The 24,982-nt window shown below is 42.7% G+C and overlaps 1 protein-coding gene across 5 annotated transcripts; it reads right to left on the reverse strand.

Annotated features, from left to right (window-relative positions):
- On the reverse strand, window positions 1–24,865 carry utp20 (UTP20 small subunit processome component). 5 transcript variants are annotated; one of them, XM_071501579.1, is made up of 62 exons: window positions 24,766–24,865; window positions 23,919–23,969; window positions 23,608–23,688; window positions 23,432–23,498; window positions 23,138–23,270; window positions 22,827–23,015; window positions 22,472–22,553; window positions 22,136–22,273; window positions 21,676–21,831; window positions 21,306–21,458; window positions 21,071–21,205; window positions 20,896–20,973; window positions 20,623–20,801; window positions 20,297–20,464; window positions 19,814–19,902; window positions 18,946–19,053; window positions 18,640–18,788; window positions 18,327–18,389; window positions 18,064–18,231; window positions 17,035–17,111; window positions 16,720–16,799; window positions 16,278–16,542; window positions 15,964–16,149; window positions 15,315–15,405; window positions 14,958–15,043; window positions 14,222–14,347; window positions 12,749–12,915; window positions 12,030–12,238; window positions 11,485–11,628; window positions 11,322–11,401; window positions 10,967–11,202; window positions 10,668–10,812; window positions 10,446–10,533; window positions 10,018–10,161; window positions 9,054–9,107; window positions 8,772–8,924; window positions 8,531–8,686; window positions 8,259–8,399; window positions 8,026–8,163; window positions 7,751–7,890; window positions 7,460–7,542; window positions 7,052–7,371; window positions 6,816–6,955; window positions 6,380–6,536; window positions 5,906–6,004; window positions 5,589–5,756; window positions 5,346–5,512; window positions 5,015–5,162; window positions 4,602–4,718; window positions 4,300–4,470; window positions 4,009–4,140; window positions 3,782–3,892; window positions 3,516–3,665; window positions 3,155–3,337; window positions 2,876–3,007; window positions 2,663–2,795; window positions 2,302–2,483; window positions 2,134–2,205; window positions 1,754–2,026; window positions 981–1,107; window positions 707–852; window positions 1–622 (listed from the first exon to the last, which is right to left on the reverse strand). In XM_071501579.1, the coding sequence occupies exons 2-62, from the start codon at window positions 23,967–23,969 to the stop codon at window positions 467–469; spliced, it is 8,460 nt and encodes a 2,819-aa protein (XP_071357680.1). In that variant the 5' UTR covers window positions 24,766–24,865; the 3' UTR covers window positions 1–466. The 5 variants fall into 5 exon arrangements, with proteins under 5 accessions (XP_071357680.1, XP_071357679.1, XP_071357682.1 ...); XM_071501578.1 differs by having other exon boundaries at window positions 23,919–24,265; window positions 24,766–24,805; XM_071501581.1 differs by lacking the exon at window positions 23,919–23,969 and having other exon boundaries at window positions 24,766–24,834.
- Between the last annotated feature and the right edge of the window lie 117 nt (window positions 24,866–24,982).

Here is a 24,982-nt window from a genome sequence, read left to right on the forward strand (position 1 = left end):
AATGTTGGATCTTTTTTAATTACAAAACATACATTTAACTGCACAGGATATAAATGTGGACACAGTTCTACACTGCTCACAGCAGAAAAAAACAAAATGGATTTCAGCTTTGATCTGCAATTCATATGAAGTGATGTCAGTAGTGATACATAGACGACCTGCTGAGCAACAGCTGTTACATGATGGGTCATTTCTAATTCTCCTTACTCACACAAGAAGGCTGGATGTCTGTACAGCCTCCATGTTCCTCACATTTTGTAAACCACCAGCAAGAAACTTTTCTTGGCCCGATCCAATGTTTTCTTTGTCAACTGACATATTAATTACAATAGTAAAGTCATTCTGTAACATCATGAGGTGAGACTTATGGAATCTGGAGACGTCCAGCTAACACCTGCCTGCTCTCCTGGCCAGCTTTGATCCCCACCTAGCGTCCTTGACAAACAGATGAAGCCACCCACTTGGCTCACTGCACCATGGCCAGGTCTTTGAGCGCGTGGCTCCGATGTTTCTTGGCTTTATATCCAGGCCGTAGGAACTCAATTTTCCTCTTCTTGGCTTCGATTTTGTTCTTGTGCTTTTTGAGCTTCTTCTTGGCAGCGATGTCTGGGTTAGCTACCGCCTAGGAGAAGAGAGATGAGGGCAAATGTAAGGTGGTGTGCCGGGTGCGTGCGTTCATTGTGTTTGTGTTTTGCCTACATCATACCTGCATGGCTCTGTGTCGTTTACGTGCTGCTCGCCTCTGTGAGAACTCTTTCTGGACAGCGGAGAAGGCCAGTGAGAACCTCTCCAGCCCGACTTGTTTCTTCAGCAACTCGATCAGCTCCTGTGCTAGGTTCTTCAGTGTGGGGTCTAGACAGAGACAGAGCAGCGGTCAGCGATGGAGTAAAGTTTGAGGATGATTTCATTTTTCAGCCATTCTCCCATGTTCCAGGGTTTTGTTTGCTTTTTTTTTTTTTTAAAGAGGTAGGAGCATTTACCTTGGTCTGCATAGGTACTGTCCAGCTCTCTGTACAGAGGAGTGATAATGGTGGTCAGATAAGGGCCTAGCCTTTCCTTCCCCAGATCCATGGCTATTGCTCCCAGGAACTTAAACACACAGGTTCTCTGTTGGAGAAAGTGAAGAGAAAGAAAACAAAATTACAACTCAGACACTGAAGAGTGATTTACAGAAGACAATATCCTTTACCTATTTATATATCCTACAGTGAAGCACATAACCAAATAAAGCAGATCTGCAACAGCTTGCTTCTCAAATCTCCACAATCTATATTCTACGCCCAGACCCTTATCAGTTACTCCTCATCCCACATCCACAGGCAAAGTCCAAAGGTGACCAAGCTTTTACCATTATTGTTTACCTATTTGTTTTTGTTTTCACTATTTAAATATATTTTATATATATATAGCAAAGCGGGGAGATAAGTGCAGAGTGCATCAGGTGATGTCACAGTTGGCACACTCACACAGGCTGTGTTCAGAGGTGCAACAGCCCTAAAACCTTCAACAATGAGGTCTGTGTGAAATTAATTCTTTAAGCTGTACTGTCATGTTTATGTTATAAATGATGGACATGAAAATATACCAATGGTAGTTGTGGGCTTGTTTGTTACATCTACTAGAAAATTATTCAATTAAAAAGTCACTGGTGCATTGTTATATTGTGTAAGTAAGTTTATATCTCGTAATTGAATAACAGGATTCTGTCATCAAGCAGAGAACAGGACATGTGACTCCTAATGTCTATGATTACCTTCAGGGGAACTTTGGGAGTGTGCGCTGCCTCTCTCTTGGCCATCAGAGATAGCTTGTTCATCAACCACAGCAGGGAAGGAGGTCGATCATCCTTGTCATCTTCTTCCTCCTCTTCCTTTTCCTCCTTCTCCTCCTCTCCTTCTCCCTCCTCTTCATCTCCATTCTCACTCTGCTCCTCCTCCGCTTTCACCGCTTTCTCAGGGGAAGTGACGTCAGACTCGGGGGAAATGAGGTAGATCACCTTGCCGACGAACAGCAGGTTCTTGATCACCTGTGGGCGGAGCATGAAATGTCCTTCAGTCAAATCTAATCTGCGTGATTTGATGGAATATGCTTGAGACACAGTAAAACAGGTGTGTATTGGTGGAGTTTGTGCACCTGCTCCCCTGATGCTGTGTCCAGGAACTTGGACTGTAACTGATTGCAGAATGATAATGCCAACTCTCTCATCTAGAAGTCAGAAAAAGGAGGGAAAGAAGAAGAGAAATTTATTCAAACAATAAGTTTAAGACGAAGAAATCAGAAACAAGTGGTCCTCAGCCTCACCTTCTTGTCCAGGTTGGTGGTGATGAAGGCTGTGGCTGACTGGGATGAAGCGTCTCCACCCTCTCCTCTCCAAACATTAACCAGCTGTTCTGCCTGATGGGCTGCAAACAGCTGGCCAAAGAGCTGCGAGGCGGTCAGCCATACCCAGCAATGAGGGTACCGCAGGTGGGCTTCAATGTGACCTGCAGGTGTAATGGGGAAAAAATTCAATTGAGTATATGTGTATATGTATATGTATATATATATATATATATATATATATATATATATATATATATATATATATATATATATATATATATATATATATATATATATATATATGTAAGCAAAAGAGCAGTTGTGAGTGTTGGGCCTTTACCCCAGATACGAAAGAGTGTGTCATGATGCTTGTTGAGCTCCAGCAGACCGCAGTGCTTGCTGAGTTTGGTGATGAGTGTCAGATAACTGAACAACAGCCTGTCTGCTCCTTTCTCATCCTGCTCCTCTTCAATCTGAAAGACAGAGTCACAAAGATGCTTTCTTTTCCCCATGTTTCAAAACCGGGGGCCAAAAACAGTGTGTTGACATTTACATCTTCGTAGTTGTCAGGGTTAATCTCTCTCTCCAGCAGAGGCAGCAGGTCGTCCAGGCGACAGGCAAACTTCTCCTCCTCCACTTCTACAAACAGACCACATATCTGAGCACCGAGACGCCGCAGGCTGGCCTAGGAGGAAGGGAAAAGTCAGTTTACACTGAGTCCTTATTCAAAATCATTTTAAGTGAAAGTACAAAAAAAACTCCTGATTTTGATTTACTTTTGGCTAAAAATGTTCTCCTAGCATTTTTACAAGCATTTTAGTTCATCTGTTACCTTTTCTGCATTCAGCCAGGTGTTGACGAAGGAGAACAAGGTATTCTGGTGGTTTACATCCAGCTGGGTAAGCAGGGCCTTGATGGCCATGGCGGCCATTTTTTTACAGCGTGCTGAGTCATCGTTGACTACGACCAGGGCCAGCGGGGCAAAGAACAGTCCACTGTGCTTTAACAGCAGCTTCTGGAAAAAAAAAAAAAAAAAAAAATCTGGTGTTTTCTCGAGATTATGATCAAAGCAGAAAGTCAGCATAGGTAAGAATATGTTGGTTTTTACGTAAGAGCTACTGATGTGAATTATGCCCCATGTAAGATTATGAATAAGATTATAATGAAGTTCAGTCGAGGTGAAATTTACTCACCCGAGGGAAAGTCTGGAAGATGTATGCCAGCATCTCCAGCACAGACTCCCTGCCTGTGTCATGCTCATAGTGCAGCTGAGCCACCACAAAGTCCAGGTGCCCTCTCAGCTTCCTCCCCAGTGGGTAGTCCAGCAGGTACTTCAGATAGATCTGAACAACACAAACACTGTTTACCTTTCTGAGACAGCTGTGTCTTTATTAGACATTACACAGCAGAGAGGGGAACTATAGTGTGTCCTCTCCTACTCTTTTGTGTGTGTTCGTACCTGTCGACAGTGGATTCTGATCATAGCGTTGCTGCCGGTGACAGACAGCTTGGCAACTTTTTTCATCACCTCCTCCATCTCTGGAACTACAAGCTTCCTAGACAGAATCGCCTGAAAGAGAGAGATACACACAAATGTGAAAAAAAAGCTTTAATGATATTTTATAATTTTAATCCTCTGATTTGTCCTGCATGTAATGTTTACAGCACCAAAAAAAACTTGTTAACCTTCAGTAGCCCAAAGGCAGTGGCTTGGCGTGACTGATCGTAGATGTCCTCCTCAGCGTATCCCAACAGCACCTGCAGCTGCGTCTCTGAGATCTTGTTGCTTTTGACGTTCTTCACCAGAATGGTGATAGCCTGGGAGACAGACAAAGACAGGCAGGAGAGAAAACTTAAATTTTCTATGAGGTTTTACCAGCCAGGGGCCCTAATAAACAAAACAAACAATAGTTGATAGATGGTTTCACCTTTTTAATTGTGTTGTGTTTGCATGTGAGTATATATTCTTTGCATTACCTTGAAGCAGTTTTGGACCAGCTGGTAGTTCTCCCCGCGGGCAGCTCCGGCCTTGGAGTAATCCTTCAGCAGAACAAAGAGCTGCTTGGTCAGCTGGTCGGCGTTCTGCTCCACTGCTGGTAGAGGGAACTTCAACAGCAAGGTGAATGCCACCAGAGCCTCTGTGATCACCTAGAAGGGAGGAGAGACAGAAGAAGAAGAGGGCAAGTTATCATCTCTATCATCTGATTTGAGGAATCTGATTGGATTTTAGGACCCGATGCTCATAGTTAGTATTATATGTAAACATCAAATGCTCGTACCTTGACGTGCATGGAGTCAAGGCAGTCGAGCAGCAGCCGTACGAAGGGGTCTAGCATCTCTAGAGCTGAGGCCTCAGACGACGTCACTTTGGATTTCTTCAGACTCAGGTGGAGCAGCTGAGGAACAGATGGATTCATATGATGACAAACACTTCTGCTTCTGATTAATTTCAGACTCACAAATCAATCACAACAAGACAACCCTTCCCTCTCAGGGTAAAGAAAGAGTGAAAGATTTATTTTACTGGAGGAGAGAATGAGATAATGTATGCATGTTGTTAGTGTAAAGAAGTTCAAAGACCACTGTTAGAGAACTATGAAAAAAATAATGGTAGAACCAGTGCATTGCTACAGATTGATGCTAATAAAAACACCATATAACATTACTGAAGACTAGCTCGAGTGATGTGTACCTTGAGGCCAGCGTCCACCAGGATGTGCATGTTGGTTCGGCTGCTGACAGGAGCTTTCTGACCCCCTCTCTTTGGGGTGGGAGGCAGGAGCAGGCAGCTGGGAGGGGGCAGCCGGGGGTCAGGGGGAGGCTGTGCTGAGGCTTTCTCTCTAGAATTGCACGCATATGCACAGTGTTATATATAGTGGATGAAAATAAGCATCAAAGTGATTTACTGTACTTCGACCTGAGCGTCAGAGAGTGTGTGTGTGTGTGTGTGTGTGTGTGTGTGTGTGTGTGTGTGTGTGCGTGTGTGTGTGTGTGTGTGTGCGCGTGTGTGTGTGTGTACATACCGGTCTCTCTTGGTGAGCAGCGGCAGGCTCTGGCTGACCAGGCCATGGCTCAGCAGTAAGATATCCTGAGGAGTCATGCCCCCGTTGACGAGCAGACCCAGGACCAGCCGCCGCAGCACAGCACCCACCCGGTTACACACCTTCAGACTGGATGAAGTCTCCAGTATCTGATGGGAGGATAATACCAGCATTACACACATGCAAAAACTTTCACTTTTTAATCAAACTAAACCACTTCCTCACCTCCTTCAGTGGTAGAATGAGCTTGGTGATGCTCTCCCTGCTGCAGAACTGGGCCAGCAGCTCATAGGAGTCCATGCTCTTGCTGTGTCGAGCCTCCATCAGCTTGGAGACGATCCCCTTCACCTCTTTCTCCTCAGCCACGGCTCCGAACAGTTCGTTGTTGAAGATCTGACCAATGTTGAAGAAAGAAGAGGGGAAATAGAGGACAGAGATAAAATATAAATGAAACTACATGTTAATCAGGAGTTTTCATAGCTAATCCATCCTCCATATCTGAGAAATAGAAAGTCCACACAGTAATAGAGTGAAGTTCTTACATCGATGAGCATGTTCATGCATGGGTCCAGGTCACCACTCTTTAGGGTTGGTCTGAGGGCAGACAGCAGCTGATATACAGTGAATGTTAGCACATGGACCTGGATGGGGGGAGGGCAGAAACAGTTCAGACACAGTATAAACACGTCTCTTCACAACAACAGTGACACGCCACCATCTGGTAAATGAACCATCTATTTAAGTTTTTGTTTTCATGTTAACTGCATTAAACTACATGTCACAACTTTCAAATGTTTCTGATCTAAATGTGGGAGAAATATAAAGGCTTATTTAGATTTTGTAAAATATTTACACAGCAAATAGTGTATTGTGATGACTCACCATTAAATTAAATAAAATGACAATATTTAACATCAAGCTGTTCTTACTTATCATATGCATGATTGACCAGACAGGTATGTGTATGCTCTTCTCTGCTGTACTCTAGTGTTCTGTGTGTGTGTGTGCACTCTTGCCTGGTAGCCCTTAACCAGGATGCCCTGCATCTCCTTGAGCAGGTACCGCAGGTATCTGCACCCCAGCGTCTCAATGATCTTCACCAGCGTTCCTCTCGCTACGTCACGTATCTCCTGGAAACGGTTCCTCAGTGGTACACACACCTTGATCAGGATCCTGCGTAACACACACACATACGCAAACATTTAACAGCAACAGCAGAATGAAATGTCATATTCTTATCTAAAAAAAAAAAAATACAGCAACATCTTGCTTGTCCCCTAATCTGAAGATGCCACACACAGATTCGTGTGTGTGGATCCTGGAAAGAATGTTTTTCTGTTGATCTAGAGCTTTTTCTGCCTCCACATGTTTAAAGACATTCACCTGCAACACACACGCACACACGCACGCACACACAAAGTACACACACACAAAGTACACACAGCAGCATACCCAGGCAGGTTGGCCTCCATGATGTGTGGCGGCAGAGTCTGCATCAGTTTAACCATGGCGAAGGCTATCGGTATCCTCACCACCTCCTCATCCTTCACATCCTTTGACTTCACTGCCTTGTGCTCCTCGTCACGCTTCACCTAGAGGACACACACCCACATGCACTTTCACTATTACACTGCTGCCTGGAGAACTGTTTAGGCTTGTCATGTGTCAGTTGTGGGTGCAGTGTGTACCTTTGCAGTGAGACACTTGTGCAGGCGCGGCAGCACGCTGTCATTAACAGCCTGGTGGATGGTGCTGATCAGAGATTCCAGCTCCTCTTTGCTCTGTGGCAGCCCGCTGACCACCGCCACAGGTTTAGGAGCCTTGGCCTTAGCAGTGGCTGCTTCCTCTGACACACCATTCATTTCTCCATCTTTGTTCTCCATTTCCATGGGAACATCAGATGGAGCAGTTTTACTGTCAACCTCCATTGCCTCCTCGTCATCGCTGGCATCTGACTCATCGGCTGCAGCTTCGTCCAGGTCATCTGCATCGACTGTGACGCTCCCAGCTTGTCAAAAATGTGTTGTTTGATTTAGTTTCTTTTAAACAGAGAACAAATATGAGTGAACAAGAAACAGATCTAATTAGTCACTCACCTTCTCTGGTCTTAGCTGCCTCCATTTCTCTGCTGAGGGTCTGGTGGTCAAAATGGAAAGCCTCCAGGACTGTGACAAGCAAACTGGATTAAGAGAGAGAGGAGGAGAGGGAGAAAGGGGAGAAAGAGGAGAGGAAGACTTATGAAATAGTTAAAGTATCATGAATTAGAACGGGCAATAAAAAGGCAAAGACAAGAATATAAAAAGCAATCCAATGGTCAAAAAAAAAAAAAAAAAAAAAAAAGGATGAGGGACAATTCAAAAAGTGATTTAAAAGCCGAGATAAAGTACCTGACAGCCAGTTTCTGCTCAGCCTGTGCAGTCTGCAGGATGTGGACAAAGTGTTTCAGGTAGTAGAGGTACTTGGACCAGGTCAGCCTGCGACACACTGCACCCACCACCTCCACCGATGCTGATGTCATATTCTCATACTGCAGCATTGGAGGAGAAAGATTTATAGTTTCCATGCACAGCTTTAAAACCTTCTCACTAAAAATCAAATGCATTATGTTGCATTTTAAAATGAATCCATTTTCTTGATGAACATTTATGTGTAGATAAGTCACCTTCAGCATCTTTTCATCTAGCAGGGCTGTCATGGCGTACGGCATTATGTAATTCTGTAGGGAACGAGATGTCATCACCACCGTGCCCTCGGTCAGCTGCTTGGCCAACTTCCTCAACGCGCGACCCCGACGGTGGATCTAAACAGAGAGGAATGTGTTAGCTTTTGTGGTCCCACTGGCACAACAGTTAGGAGAGGAGTCAGAGGAGTCAGTGTTGATGGGGTCTTTCTTACCTGGATGTGCTTCATGTGTTCAAAGAAGTCAGACTCAGGATCGTTGTAGTCTGTGAGCTGCACCAGGTCTTTGAACTCTTTCCTGGAGGGGAAGGTCTTCACCAGGCAGGCTAGCACAGTGGTGTATTCATGCTGCACACTCTGGTAGAGTGAAGGGGGCGAGCAAAGGAAGAGAGCACATTTTTAAACATGTGTCGTAATGAGTGTGTTTGTAGTGGTTTCTTATTGGAAACCACAGAAACTGAAGGAAGTGTGTGTATGTGTGTGAGTACCTCTGTCTTGCTGCGCAGCCCCTTGTGAACAGCATTCAGGATGGTATGTTGTACAATGTCTTTGTAGATCTGTTCTCCAGGTCCGACCGCTGCCAGCTGAATGATCACTGCAGACAGACACAAGGTGGCATTGTCTGCCAGCGACATGTCGCCGATCTGCACCAAAGGAGGGACAGTTAATGAAAATCTTATGTTACAGCTTTTAGTTTAGACGGTATATCTGTGTGATATATTTGCTGACCTCAAAGGTGTGGAAACAGTTGTGTATGATGGTGTAGATGTAGTCCAGATCCAGAGTCCGCATGTCTTTCACCCGCCGGCTTGCTTCTTGGAAAGCCGTCAGACGCAAGTCGAAGTAGATCTCATCCAAGTGTCGACTGTCAAACGCGTTGAGCTGGAGAGGACGAGCAGGAAACAGTATGTTTACCGTTACTGACTGTAACGCTGTGGAGCAGGTGAATTTGACCACAGAGGTTAAAGTGTAAGTAATAAAACATCTTGTAGGTGTAATATATGATCTTACCTTTGCTGCTAAATCAGTGATATATGAGAGTGAAGGCTCCAGATCTGACAGAGTCTGAAAACAGAGCAGTACACATAGATTAAGAGACAGGACGTTTAATTTAAAGAATGGCCTTATTTTATTAAGAGGAGTCATTATTAAGAACAACAAATACCTGCCAAATGCACATTTTATTTATATCATTCAAGTCAAGTCTGGGCTTTATATCAGCAGCATCAGCCTACGTCTGGAACAATTTAGTCATCTTCTACTAGTGATATTCAGCACATTCAAGAATTTAAATTTTTATCTCTCATTTTTTACATCATATACAGCAGCCTCAGATTAGCAAAGGAAGTTTATCAGAATGCAGTGCTTCTGTCCTGGTAATTGATGGTGCTCATGATCTTGTGTCAAGATGATTTCCTCATCAGTTAAGGATGAGGATCAGGATAAGAATAAGACTTGATTTTGACACCACCAGCAACAAGTGATGTGGTCTGTATGTCTGGAGGGACACACAGCTTACGGGCTAGATCAATAGTTCCCAGCCTTTTTTGGCTTGTGTAAATGATTCAAAGCCTACTTTCGAGCCCTCATCACATCTTATGGGGATGAGCTGTGAGCAGTTAAAAGAGGGATTCGTGTCAATTACAAAATTTTAGGTCTGCAGAGGTGAAAGTCTATTTCACGCATTAAAGAAGCAAAGTTTAAAAAAAAGTCAAAAATTCGAAAGTAAAAGATAGATTTCACTCTCTTAGTCATCTAGGGACCCTTGAAACTTGTCCTGAAACCCCCAGGTTGTTGGAGGAACCATATCACTCTTCATACTGTAGATAAATTCATACACACATGCATAAATACATCTCTGTCAGAAGTGAGATCCCAACAGTTGAATGCGGTTTCTAATGGTGGTAACAACAATCTTGAATCTCAATCACTGTGTTCCTGTAATCACGGTATTTTGTCAGGTTTTCTGCCGTACCTGGAAGACGTTGGTGAGGGCCTGCCTGGGCAGCTTGTTGTGGATGACGGAGAAGAGTTTGCTGAGAGGACGCAGGAAGGCAGAGGGCTGCACACACTGCCGCAGCAGGTTCTGTATGGTGGCCAGGATGTCGATTTCTGTTTCCTGAAACAAACACAAACAGAGGTGAATAAGTGGTAGCATGAAGACAGACAGACAGACAGTTACTTTCAAATCTCTAATTTGGCCAATTTTTCCTTGAACCAAGCACTGACTAACGCTAAATCATTAATATCTTTAAGCTTTAATTCATAGAGGTAGTTAGGTGGTACACACAACCTTGGAGGCTCAGTTCAAGGCAGAAAGATCTTGTACATTAAATACTGAGTTACTATGAAATTGGCCTCATTCAATTATGGAGCACACATAGAATAATCTGTTAGTCTTACTTGAGGGTTCTTGCCTCTCTGGAGGTAGGGTAGCAACAGGCTGATGAGCACTGAACTCTGCTCCTTGTCGCTCACAAATCGACTGACCCTGGCAGAGAGAAAGAAACACATCAAAAAAAATAGTTTAATGAGACAACGCAAACTCCAAACAAGTGATTTTTAAAAGAGAGAACACATCTTGGATACAGTAAAACAAGAAAAAAATGAATGAATGTGACTCACTTGGAGAGGATGTTGAGCTCCTTGGCCACCTGTGCTCTGAACTTCTTCTTCTTGAGCCTGTCAGTGTTGCGTACAACTCCACTGAGGTACTGCAGCAGAGTGGAGATATGGGGCAGCAGCAGCCTGGAGCCCTGAGTTAATGAATCTAGAGGAAACAACAACAACAGCACGCACATCTAACTGTGGCCAGCATCAGATTAAGAAGAGATGTAGGATTAGGATAAAACAGGATAAAACTACAGTCAGATTGTACATTGAGGAAAAGTGTCCCTTTGATTTTAATCTCACTCTCAGCTAACCTGCAGTGACAAGAGCTCCCTCTCCAGGCCGAGGGAACACACTGTTGCTGACGCTCAGCCCTGTCTCTGTCTCCGAGGCAACAAAGTCTTCTGCTGTTGCTAGAGTCTCAGCTATGTCCATTACCATGGCGATGGTTGCTGGGGAAGCTTTCTTGGCAAAGAGGAGGGCGAAGACATTTAGGAGGACATCACACTCTGGATGGTCTGGTCTTTGCTTGGCCAGAAGGGGGAAGTACCTGAGACAGAAAGATGAACCCCTCTCAATATGCTGCTTAACATGGATGAAAGGATGAGGAATCGATGGATGAGCAAGCGTGATGGGAAGAGGACAGATGGAGAAGCGACTGACTCTGACCTGGCATTTTTGCACCACACATGGATGAGTTTCAGCAGAGGGGTCGGGGAGTAGGGGCTCTCTGTGGGGAGACGACACACCTGCACAAAAAAAGAAATTTCAACTTCTAGGTGAACCAAAAATCTCTGGACAAAGACAACAAATGCAATATTGCAATATGTACCTGAGGCCAGATCACCGCCTGGAAGACAGCATCCAGCTCGTCAGGGCTGAAGCTGTAGGAGTCAAAGCCGTCAAAAAAGTCCTGGATCCTAAGGATGCCGAGTCGCCTTAAGTTCTTCAGAGGACTGATGCAACCTGGCCTCAGCTGCAAACAAAAAGAGGCAGAATTCAGCACAGGGTTTTTTTTTTTAGATGTGACACAAAAACCAGATTCACTGAGGAAACAGTCTCCTGACACTGTAACTGTAATGTCAAACAATGGACAAGAACATAATCTATAAGAACTCTGGCAAGACCATATCTGACCAGGTACACAACAGACTGTGATTTATTTCATTAACAATCTTAGTTTCCTCCTACACTGTAAATTTTAGGGTATCGTTTGAAGTAAGAATTCTTAATAAAATAACAGCTTCATCTGGACAGCTTCAACCAGTTCAATTCAATATTTTTAAGATGCTCTCAAGTCGCCTTGCTGATTGTAATTTCTACAGTAAGACAGAATTCAGGAAATAAACACTGGAACCACTTTATCATCCTGGTTACCTGGTCCCTGTTGTCCAGGACGGTGGACACAGAGGCAGTGACACACAGCAGGATCTGCAGCACTTTAGGCAGGTAGATGTGGATGAGGTGGCCCAGTTTCTGGATCACAACATTGATGATGTTCAGCAGGCTGTGCTGACGGCCCAGTGGCAGGATGGCCCCCACGTCTGTCTCAGCAACTGCCCTCTCCACTGCTGCCAGACAGGGACCTGAGGACACGGCACAGGAAAAGATTGACAAGGGAACTTCTACTGTTTAAAAGCTGTCTCACACATTTAATTTAAAAGTTTATAAAAATGTATTTATCAGCTCATAAAATTGCAAAAATAAAGATAATTGCCCCTCACATTACTGGTTACCAGAGCACAAGTAAATATTTTCAAATTGCTTATTTTGTTTTGTTTCACCAGGAAATTTATTATATTAACCTCACACCTTTAAAATGTTAACAGACAAATATTACATGTTTTTGTAGAATACATTACCTTAATAATTAATTATGAAAACAATGTTAATTATACTTTTCTGTAGATCATCTACACAAGTAAAACAAGGTCCAGACAGACCATCTGTTGAGTGGATCTGCTAGATAGAAGAACTTTTTGTTGTGCATAGAGAATACTTAATCTTAATACGACAACCACACAAAAACAAACTCAACAATGTGTTTTTGTGTGGTAGAAAAAGTTTTGTGTGTGAGGGAATCTTTTATTTCCTACCTTGGCTGTGATGGCAGACGGGCTCCAGCAGCAGGTCAATGAACATCCCCAGCTCCTCAGCCTGGCAACCCGCCAGGAAACGCAGGATGATGGAGGAACGGGAGGCGGCAGCGGCTTTTCCCTGGAACTTACTGCCCGCTTTACTGCGCAGACGTCCAAACAGGATCCTGAATCATGAACAGCAAGAACAAGGCTGGTGACTGAGAGAATGTCATATTTAGATGCTCCTACTAAAGCTACACTATGATCAGAATAAAAGTAAGGAAAATAATCAAAATGTCCTCATGTACTTATATGCAAAACAGCGTGGGGCAAAAGTAATTGAGAATGAGGTATGATACAACTCCCATGAGTAGAACTATCATTTTATTTTTCAGTTATCTGTGTAAGAACGGACCACTAAGAACACCTCAGCCCATTCCTGAAGCTTTCTTAAGTAGTAGAAAATGTTGACAACAATCAGCCAGTGACAGAGGAAAAGGCTGATTCCTTGTAAACCATTGAATGAATGAAACAGAGTAAATATTTATATTTAAGAAAAAAAAAAAAAGTCAACAGTGGAAATGTGGGAGACAGACTGGCTGGGGACAGAGTGTGTGTAAAAGCACACTCCTCTTTGGTAAACACTTTTAGCTGCTTTCTAGCCGATGAAAAGAAATTAAACTATCAACTGCCTTTGTGTGTTTTTAGGCTAATATGTAACCTATGGGTGTTGTTTTGTAGTTCAATAAAAATACTCCCAAAATGAGCAAGGAATAGTTGGACACCACTCTCATGTCGCTTACATATGCTGAATATGACACTACAGCCAGGAGACAGTTATCTTAGCTTTAGTCTGACTCTGTCCGCAGGTAAAATTGAAATCCTTTCCTGACACTGAAACAGACAGATGTGAGAGTGGTATCGATCTCTTTGACTCACGGAAGAGAGTGAATAAGCACATTTTCAGAATTGGTGGACTCTTAGGCAGCAAAGAAACCAAACTATAAATGGAAGAATCTCTGTCTGTTTTTCAGTGTTCTAAAAAACCACTCATCCAATTGACCTCAAACTTTGCACATGTTGCTGAGGACCAAAGAAAGTGCAGTGTCAAGAGTGAAGTTTTTTGGATGAGAGGTTCTCAAGAAAGCTTCAGATATTGCTTTTTCATGTGTTACTGGACGTGAAGAAAAAGGCTACACTACAAGGGCGGTGCAGCACCTTTGCAGTGCACACATGCCAGGGTGATGGCACTTCCTACACCATCACCCAGACACCATCAGAGCAGCCACCAACTCCAACACTGTCCAACCACAGACTGCAGCCTGTATTGCTCAGGAGTGTGATGCTGTTGGGAAGATGCTCTCAGGAAAGCTGAAAGCTTGATTAATGCAGGTGGTCATCAATCAGCCCGTTCCCACAGGCACATTTTAAACGGGCCCTGCCCTAGTGCTGCAATAAACACACTCTGCAACACACAAAAACGTACAGTACCTCATCAGCAGCGGGATCAGTCTGGCTCTGTGTGAAGCATCAACCACTCCAGTCTCCTCAGAAATGTTGAAATGGACAATCTCCTCTTTGAAGTGTTTGTCTTCCAGTAACCTCTCAAGATTCTCCCTAAACAAAGACAAACACACACAAACAGAGGTCAAAACACTTGGACACAGAGCAGCACCCCTGGGGCTAGCAGGGGTTGAGCAGCTTGTTCAAAGACTTACTAGCAGGGCAGACACTTAAACTTGGGTTAAAGAAAATCCTATTTGTCTATAATGTGGTTTCCTAATGATTTTACATGTAATTAATAACCAGTAACAACATGACAAACAATATGAAACACCTTAGTGCAATACAGTACACAAGCAATACTAAAACACAGAAAGAAGCACTGTTCAGAAACCAGGTCAGTGTGGCAGCCTGATGCTGAACAAAGAGGCACACATAAAGACGTGTGTAATGCAAAACTTCCCCGGAACCACACATCTGTCTGCAGGTAGGCTGGAAGTGCAGTAAGTGGATATCTTGATAACAGACAGTGGAGGGCATAATGAGAGTGGAAGTTAACATTCCTCAGTCTGTAACCATAGAGGGTTGGTGACGAGAGCCATAACTTATCAAAGAAGCTCTCAATGATCCCATTGAGGAAGAGGGACATACTGGGAGACTGTTGCTTCCACAGAACTGCTGTCACTGTACATTTGTTTTAAGAGGATTGAGGTGGTTTTCTTACTTGTATGGTACTATGTTGGGGTCTTTGTATGTGTGAACACATTCCAGTGCCACTCGCTGAATCTGCTGATCCTGATGGCAGAGCAACTGAAAACAGACAGAGAGAAATATATCTAAATGGACTGATGCCTGAGGAGTTGCTCAACCTCACATACTGTATAATCCAACTGAAAAAATCTAAATCAACCAAAACTCCTTATTCCTTTTTGCTTTGCTAAAATGTCTACAAATGTCATGTTATTCACAGGAAATCCATAACATTCAAGAGAAAATACACAGTCATGTTTCAGTATTAAGCAGCTCTAACACTGGTTTGTTTTAACACAATGAACAGATGCATGTGAATTATTAGGTTTACCTGGTTATAGAGCTCACTGAGACTGCCCTCCAGGTAGAGAGCTCGAGGGTTGGTGAACTTGGCAAAAACTTTCAGATGTGCAATCAGCTGTCTATGGAGAGAAAAAAAGAAATCCCATTAAAACTCAACACAATCAGCAATGGCTGCCATTAAGGGTACAATCCATGCTTCCAGATCCTGTTATTATGTAACACCAAATACAGGCACACTGGTCATTAAAGCCCCTCCATGTAAAATATTTATGTGACTAGATCAGCTGTCAAACTATTCTGATTGTGTAGGTTTTTGTTTTTGTAAGAAATTAGACAAATGGTTCAGTTTATATGAAGCTTTCAGCTCATTCATTCTCAGTGTCTTTTGCTCTGATCCTTGGAAATCTCACACATAGGGGCTTTAAAACGAATAACAAAGTGTAACAACAAAGTATAATGATGATTTTGGAGGCTGTATTGAGTAGCGAATATGGCTTATGTGTTAGCAAACCGTTATCTATTTAAACACCATGCAGATCAACATTTGCATTTTTGGTCTCCTCCACCTCCCGAGAGAAATATGTGGATGTTTAGCTGCTAATTGCTCTATTATGTTAATAACAGCCATTAGCTTTGGTGTTGAGCTGTTAGCACTCAGTGGGTAGCTGATGTCTTACTTGGCAGCAGCTCTCCTTGGCGGTGCCTTCCTCTGCTGTTGGTCTCTCTCCTCCACATTCTGTTCCTCTTCCTCTCTCTCCTCCTCTTCCTCCACAGCCATCCCAGAATCCTCTGGGGCAGCATCATTCCTCTTCCTCAGGTCCTGAGTGGGGGCTACCAGCAAGTCGGCAGGATAAAACTCATTCCTGACACCGAAAAATAAAAAACATCAGGACTTGTACTCCCATGACACAAATGTACACTTTTTCTTTTTAAAAAAATGATATATTAGGCAAAGGTTCTTCGTAAATTAAGACTCTTTTGAAGCAATTACCTGATGAACCTGAGCAGCAGAGGACTAAGCTCTCGGCTGCGTGGTTCCACTCTCTCAGGAAACTGGGCCATTGCGCGCCACAGCAGGCTGCGGAAGTTGGGGAAGTCCGTCCTCTCATTGGGGTCACAGGTCAACTTCAGCTGCTCTAGGAACAGCACCCCCACGTCCCCACTTTCAATGATGTCACAGCCCGGCTCACTCTGATGATTGGACTCTTCCTCTTCACAACTGACATCATCTTCATCATTCTCCCGCAGTTCCTTTTCTATGACAAGCAGACAGGATTTATTTTTCTCACATTTCATTTGAATGCTGTTTTTCCCTTTGCTGACTGCATTTTTTGCTAAATACAACGAACCAAGAACCTGTCTGTTTAGCATCTAAAATTTGATTCATGACAATATGTTGCAGCAGAATCCAGCAGCCCAGCAGGCAGCCTTACCAGCCAGCGTTGCCACCATCTCTAGATGTTCGTGGTAGACTGCCCAGAAGTCCTTATTACCCATCCCTCTGGCATGGCTCCTGTGAGGAGGAAAGAAATCAGTTTAATATTTGGAAATTGGGCAATTCAGACCTAGTTCTGTAAATTAAATGTGTTTATAATGTACGGTTAAATGCCAAAAATCCATGGTGCTGTGCATGTTTAGAAATTTTTACTTTATATGATATACTTATACTTTATATAAGAATGCACATGACTCAAATGACGCTTGTTAATTTCAGTTAATTATTTCTTTTAGGAGCCTTTTATACTCACACAAGAAGCTCAATGACTGCGTCCCACAGTGGCCTGAAGTTGACAAACAGCATTGCAATGAGGTAACGCAGAGGCACCTGAAAGAGAAGCAGGGGAACCAGGATGTTTTCAGGTGTAATGTCATTACTATTTAAATGACTAAAAATAATTAGAGCTGCAACGATTACCTAATTAATTAAATGGGTGATCGTCAAAAAATCAATTTGTCAATTCATTAAATTCTGCAACAATTTTGATAATCGAGTTATCATGTAAGTCATTAGCATCTCAAATTTCAGGGTTTTGCACTTATCTTTGTCCTACATGAAAATAAACTGAATATATTTGCACTTTAGATGGTTGCTCAGAGAAAACACATTTAAGAATGTCAACTAGGGCTGTGGGAAATTATAACATTTTTTAAAACTAATTTCTGGCATTTTATCAACAAAATGATTAATAAATGACTAACGATTAATCGATAATGAAAATAATCTGATGCAGACCAAAAAACACCTCTCCTGTCACGTCCACAGTAAGTTTTCAATGCATTACCTTCAAGGTTTTTTACACTGGCATCACAGCAAGTGCATTTTAAACGGGGGATAATATACATCTTCCTCAAATGCCAACCAATTAAAATTGAAGCTCCATCAACAGTTACTTGGAAAATGCCAAACCCTGCTGCTGTCTTCATCTATGGAAGCCTGTCAGAGACACACTCTGAAGCATTGCTATCAACTGGTCTTCTACTGGTCACGCTGTCCTCCAAATATACGCACCTGTTACTGGGTGGAGACGATTTTATCTTTTTGTGGGCTGGAAAGTTTATTTTAAAATCCATGAATCTCAGAACTTGGTTAACTTACAATGAGTCATTACTTTGGATCAAGCAACCAAAACTCTACTGCAACTTTTGCCAATGATTGGCGATAAGAAAATGTCAATCCTCCTTTAAATGACTTATCAGAAATGATCAATATCATAGTGTTGCTTTTATCCAAGTGATGAAAAAGGTATCAGCAGCCAGGAGTACTCCTCTCTCTGTACCTGTTGGAAGGTGCCGGGCGGCCCCTGTGGTAGGCTGCGCTGCACCAGGTCGTGTCTCAGCTTCCGGAGGTGCAGCAGCTTGTCTCTGTAGTCCTGCACTGAGGCCGGCACCAGCTCTGCCTGGAGGCAAACTGCAAACACCAGCTGCACCTCCACACTCTCCTCACCCTGGACACAGAGGCAGACACACACAAATAAGTACATGAGCTTATTGTTTCTATAACTCCTATGTCTGGTGGAGTTTACTGAGAATCTGGACTGACCTCAGTCTGTGGAGGTAGCTCTGCCTCAAATTGAGAGAGAATCCTCAGAGTCAGAAGGCGAATCTGAAATCGAAAACAATTAAATTAAACTGAAGGCAATAAATGGAAAAAAAATCTTAATAGACCCTTTATATTTTATTATTCATATTATTCAGATATTCTGGATTAATCGTTTTAATATTTAAAAGTATTTGCTAAAAGCACACAAAGTCAATCCTCAGGATATGAGATGCAAAAACAGTTTCTCTGTATTTAGGTGATCTTTCTGACTCTCAAGGGATCTAATCTGCCTCTGCTGTGACTGAAGACAAACCTTAGAGATGTTGGATGAGAGGTTGGCGTGCAGAATCTGATAAAGCTCCAGCAGTGTACTGTGGGATAGATGCTCTGAAATGCCACTGAGTGACAGGCGGGTATAGTAGAGGTCTCCTAGCAGCAAGGCAGACAGGTCTGTGGGGGAAACTTCCTGTAATAATAATAATAATAATAATAATAATAATAATAATAATAATAATAATACATTAAATTAAATAAAAAAATTAAACCCTTGAAAAGAAGTTCAAGTGTTTTATTTCAGTGAAATGTTAGAGGACTTGGACAGGGATGCTCTGCAGCACACACCTTAGGATTGAAGTGATCTTGTCCACAGGAAACAGTGAGAGAAGCTGGGCAGAGCCGTCCAGACTGAGGAGGCAGCTCAGGGCCTGTCTGGCTACGAACAGACCAGCTGGAGGGTGGAGGAGCAGTGACAGGAGGGAAGAGCTTTAGTCAGTCTTAAGAACAGCAAAACCTGATGCAACATTCAAAGTCTTGCTTGGGGAGACTCCAAAGAGAAACAGATTTATTTGCTTGTAGGTAAAGTTTTAAAAAATCTCCACAGGGGCCGAGTGGTTTCAGTGCAAATGCCCTGGGAGGCAAGTCCCTGATTTGACTCCTGGCCAACTGGACTCTTTCCCCTGCTCTCAAAGACCATGTTTCCTGTGTCTCTACACTGCCCTAGCTAATAAAAAGGCATAAAATGCCCAAAAATTCCTTAAAAAAAACTTTATTACGTCAAGTCAAAGAATCCCAACCTGAGCTCACAGGCTTGAGGAGTCCATTCAATCTATTTGTAACATAATTTTAAAACTTTTTGTAAAGTGCAAAAAAATATGAAGCTGCAACTAGATTATTTGATTATTTTAGATTAATCTAGTCTTTATTTCACTGATTAATTATTTAGCTAATAAAACTGTGTCCATTAGGTTCCTGCAGACCAAGTGCTTTCAAACAGCTCACTTTGCCTGACAAATAATCCAAGGATAATCAGTTATCAAGTTATCAGTTATCTCACAGACATATTTCCTGTTGATTCACTAATCGATTAATCTGCTAATCATTTCAAACCTAATAAATCACGACCGTTGTTTTAGTTGCTATGGAGATTTTGCCATTTACGTTTCTGATCCTGTCTATACATGAAAATAAGAGAACAAGATGTCTCAAACCTTTCCCCAGTTTCTCTGCCTCAATCTCACACAGGAGGTGGTTTAAGAGAGCACACACAGCAGGAACAACACTGGCTGCAGCCAGAGGTCTGGAAAATGAAAAACAGTAAAGACAATAGATGAGGAAGAATAAATATAATAAATCAGTCAGATCACTTGTGTCCTAATTATCTTACCTGATTTTATGCCATCTTTATTCAAATTTTTTAATGTTTTTGAATGTCATCTTAATGTTTTATTTCTAATGTATTTCCATGCCTCTGTACAGCACTTTGAATTGCCTTGTGTCTGAATGGTGTTATATTATTAAACTTGCCTCGCCTAATGCACCATCTAAATATTTAGCTTAAAACATGTCACTTTCCCAAAGAATTTGTCATTTTCCCTGACTCTACCTGCCTGCCTCTTGAAAACACAAACTCTGACCAGGAGCCCTGAGGAGTGTGGCAGTGCATACATGTGTGTATTATGTGTGTGGATTACCTGACGTGTGGCAGCAGCATCAGGGCAGCCCAAGGCAGCGACAGGTCAGTGATGGATGGGTTCTGCTCCTCGGGAAGTTTAATGAGAGACAGCACCAGCTCTGGCACTGCTGGCTGCTCTGATGTCATACTGGTCACCTGACCTGCCTCCTTACTACTGAATACTCTGCTGGAGGAGACAAACACATTCACCTCATGGAGAAATGATACGATTGTAAATACAAGACAACCAAACACTTTTCAGGACTTTTAAAGTTCACTAGAATTCAATTTATGACCTAATTAAAAGTGGCATTAAAATGTTTGAGGTATGCTGCCGTATCTCACCCTATGGTCTGCCCTGTGAAGAGAAGTGGGTAGGTCTCAAAGGCCATGGAGCCATCTGTCGGGGGTGGGGCTTTGGCAAGGATCAGGCTGACCAGCACCTCCAGGCCATAGTGGCGAGACAGGGCATCTCCACAGCCAAACAACCCAGCAGTGAAGCGCAGCAGGCTGGGGAGGAAGAGCTGGAGGAGAGTGGAGGAGGAACATGTTAGAGAGATACAGGTAGAGCCAGAAACAGAGGAAAATACAGAATATATCACTCTGGTCATGACTCACCTGCTCAAACTCCATCATGGTGAACATCTCCTTGGTGAACTCCAGGATTAGGTCTTGTCCCAATGTGCTGCTGAACACCTGGTGAAGAAAACAGAGTCAGAAAAGCAGGCACACGGGCGCACACACACACAGACACACAAACACACACACACGTGTAAACTTTCTTTCTCGTCACCTTTTGAACTGTCTCCTGGATGAGTGATTTGGGCAGGCTGATGTTCTCCCCAAGGAGCAGAGAGGAGATGATCTGGAGGAGCAGGCGGGAACAGGGAGTTGACAGAGTCGAGCTCTGAATCAGCCGCAACACCATCTGCAGGCGTGAGGGAACAAGATGATGAAAACGTACAGTTGAAAGGGACAAGCTATATGATGCAACATTTTGACTTCTGTGGGGAATACAGTTTTCTTACCTGGCAGACAGCCTCTGGCTTGGTGACCTTGGCTCCGTCTCTGTGGGACACCAGGGTGTGGAGAATGAACAGCAGCCTCTCCAGCTGCTCTGTTGCCTGGTCTGCATCGTCTCCCTTCGCCTCCATGACATCAAGGACCTCCACCACACTGACCTACATGTAGGGACACACCACCATCAGGCACACAGTATTACACTGGTCTTGGAGAGTGGGGAAATTTAAGTCAAGACACAGACAGCGCATGAAATGAAAGGGCAAAAACTTGCTATTTCATAATCATTACCAGAACTGTCAGGGCGGCCAAAATTTCAAACCCAAATAAGGGTCATTCTAAATTTGCACCTAATGTTCTGACTGACTCCAGCTTTACCTGAAGGGACTCCCATAAAACCAGGAAGTGTTCTCTGTCAACATGATTGGCTGCAGCCTGGGCCATGTGATCCAGAGCATCCCTGACATTGTCCCAAGGCAGAGAGACTCCTGGGTTGGTTGTGGGACCAAGCTTCCGCAGAGCCACAGGGAAAGCCTGGAGAGAAAGACGCAGAGAAAGAGGAAATGAAGATAAAGCAGGATCACTTCAGTCTTCTACTGTAGGACATTACCACATTATGATGCTCTAAATGTCTTGAATAACAGACTGTATTACATTGAATCCTACAGGCAACAAGTCTCAATTTTCTATAAATTTTCTATCTGTACTGGGTTTCTGAGGCTACTACCATCAAAGCTAAGAGAGTAATGACTTTAACAAAAACTCTGTACAATATGCAGTATATATTCTGCACAGCACTGTCATTTGGTGTGCATCTAATGAGAAAATAAAACCTCACATTTGCAGCACAGGAGTGGAACATGTTTCTGACTCCTTTGCACATCTCAAAGAGCAGCTGACCCGCTCCTTCAGCCTTTTCGGGGTGCTGCTGCAGGTCTGAGAACACATGAGTCAGCAGGGCATCAAGATCTGGAACCTGTGGGATGAAATGAGTCATGAATTCACCACTGGATACAACAAAATATAAAAAATATTTAATAATGCACACTGAAGTACTGTAATGCAAAAAAACCTACATGATGATATTTGATCAAACTTTTGTTTAAATTAAATCACAGCAGTTCCAAACAATAAAAAGTCATAAGGATGGAAAACATGAATTCATGCCACTTACCTTTCTCATCAAAAAAGAGAAGCTCTCTGCTGCAAACTTGCGGATGTGCTCCTTCTTGTGTGCCAACAGTGTGCTGTACAAACTGTGGGGTGGAAAGCGGCAACCAAAATGTGACCTGCATGCAGTCTGATTGCTAATATTATCAATTCTGTATGTCACAAAACACAAACAGGGAATCAAGGGCCCTTGACATGACTTAATTAGAATGGGTAAAATAATTAAAAACATAACAGGACTGTACATTACACCTCTTTTGCTTTCAATTCAATTCAAATAAGATATCAAAAATGTTTAATTGAACTGATCAGGATTATATTTTTAAATGGTCCATGTTTGACTCCAGCTTATTCCTCACCTGTAGATGTTGGTCATGTCCTTCACCATGAGCCTCCACAAGTACTTGTAGAGGTAGGAGAGACAGGTGAAAGCCCACTCCAGGACCTCTGTGTCCTTTGTGTCCAGCAGTGAGGTGATGAGAATGAAGAAGTCAGGGAAGTGAGGGTAGAAGTCAGTCTGCAGGTCTCTGGCCAGCTGAACCACAAGGCTGGGGGGAGGAGGAGGGGAGAGACAAAACTTGAGTTAGTGGCATGCAAAGTTTCATTAGTTTTGGTTTTAAAGCAATAAAAAAAACAACTCATTCCTCTTCTACAGCCACAAAACACTTACTCCAGCAGTGGTTGGGAGGCCAGACTGTTTTTGACAGCCAGGTGTGTTTTCAAACTCTCCACTATCATCTTCTGATGGAAAACCAGCATGTTGAATGATTGGCTCTTGTTGGACACCTCTTTCAAAAAAGTTGCTGTGGAGGAAAGGCATCAGTTTTACATTAGCTGCAACAACACAACAACTTTTCATAGGTTTAGAAGTAGCAAGGCTAAGCCATTTTTGTTCATAACGGGTCAACTAGTACAGGGTGATAATAGAGCCAACAATGTGGTATTTCTTATATTGTATACGTACTGAAATGCTCCGTCAAGTTGAGGTCTCTCCATTTTGTCAGTCCTTCAGAAAAGTATGTTTCTACTTCCTACATTGAGAGCAAAAAAAAAAAAGCCATTACCAAACATATAAACAGGGGAGTTTACTGTATAAATGTGATTAAAAATGAAGGTGCAAAGATTACTGCCTGTACATACCTCAGCATAAGATCCACTCCTGTCAATGCGATGGATGACATCAATGTTGACATTGGCAAGTCTTTCAGCAAAAGTGAGAAACTGAAAGAGACAGAAGAGTTAATATTCTCCTATTGATTACACCTTAAATGCCATCTTTCCAACAACCTATTAAACCGATGTGAGGGAAATTAATAACGAATTTCTCTACTTGTATATATTTAACAAAGTGGTGCTACACTACTGAAGCGATGGGGTTTACACAGCTTTATCTCCACATTACTCCTGATACTCTGTCAGCATCATGGTGCAGTATGTTTGTGGACTCTCACCCTGAAGGTGTTCTCTGATTTGTGGTACGAAGACTTGGACTTGATCTTCATCTTGGCGTCGTTGTTTGATTAAAGGCAGATTGAATTCCAAACAATGGCAAGCGATAGAAGCGATTCATGAAAACTACACTTTGTTTTTTCTCTTAGCTGATGCTACAACTGTTTACACACACGCCGACACCAGGACGCAGCCATGTTGAACAATGCATCATGGGAGTTTTTTTTCCGCGTGGTGGGCGAAGAGAGGCGAAGAGAAGCGAAGAGGCGAGAGAAAAATCCTCCCTTCACTTCCGCCTTCGTTCGAGGCTTCATGCCAGTTTCCGAGCTCGTTTTAGTCTATAAGGCACCTTTTAAATCAACACATTTGTGAGGTAGACTTTAAATTGATAAGTATTTCTGGCTTCCAGTCTAGTCTACACCTTACTCCAACCGTTCAAGAGGACTTGGGACCATGTAAGAGCATTGAGCGAAGTGAGAAAAAGACACACTCCGCCATGTTTGAATGAATTAAAAATTACACAAAGACAATTAAAAAAGCTTTTTTTTTCTGTATTTCACCGGCTACATATTGCTATGACTCTTAATAGTAACATAAAAAATAAAGTTAAAAAAAACAATAAAAAGTAATAAAGTCAAGATATGACCACTAGCAAAAAAACCCACCAGTTTAAACTAGCTTAGCCACTACTGTACAATCTACTTTTTCCGCATGGCATTTCTTTTATTTGTTTTTCTTGAACAGACTTTGCCGTGAAAATTTGAATAGCCCGTGATTTTCACAAAGATAAAACAACAATTAATTTGTCAGCATTCAACGCCTCCCATGAATGAGCCTTTGGCAGCTTACCTATGTTAAAGCAGAATAATTCATTCTTCTTCACAGCAGATATTTTGCACCAGAACGGAAAATGCACAGGTGTAACTAATAACATTAAATTCAGCATTCAGTTCAGGTGTGTCTGTGCATGCTGGCTCACTGACCTGGCTTATCATTAAAGTTATTAGTTACACCTGTGCTTTTCCTGCTATAATAAGGAAACTGTCTTCTGTGAATCTACCTTTGA

This window comes from Trachinotus anak, unplaced genomic scaffold, assembly GCF_046630095.1.
Source record: "Trachinotus anak isolate AG129_WGS33_773 ecotype Australia unplaced genomic scaffold, CSIRO_AGI_Tana_v1 ptg000018l, whole genome shotgun sequence".
Taxonomy (NCBI): domain Eukaryota; kingdom Metazoa; phylum Chordata; class Actinopteri; order Carangiformes; family Carangidae; genus Trachinotus; species Trachinotus anak.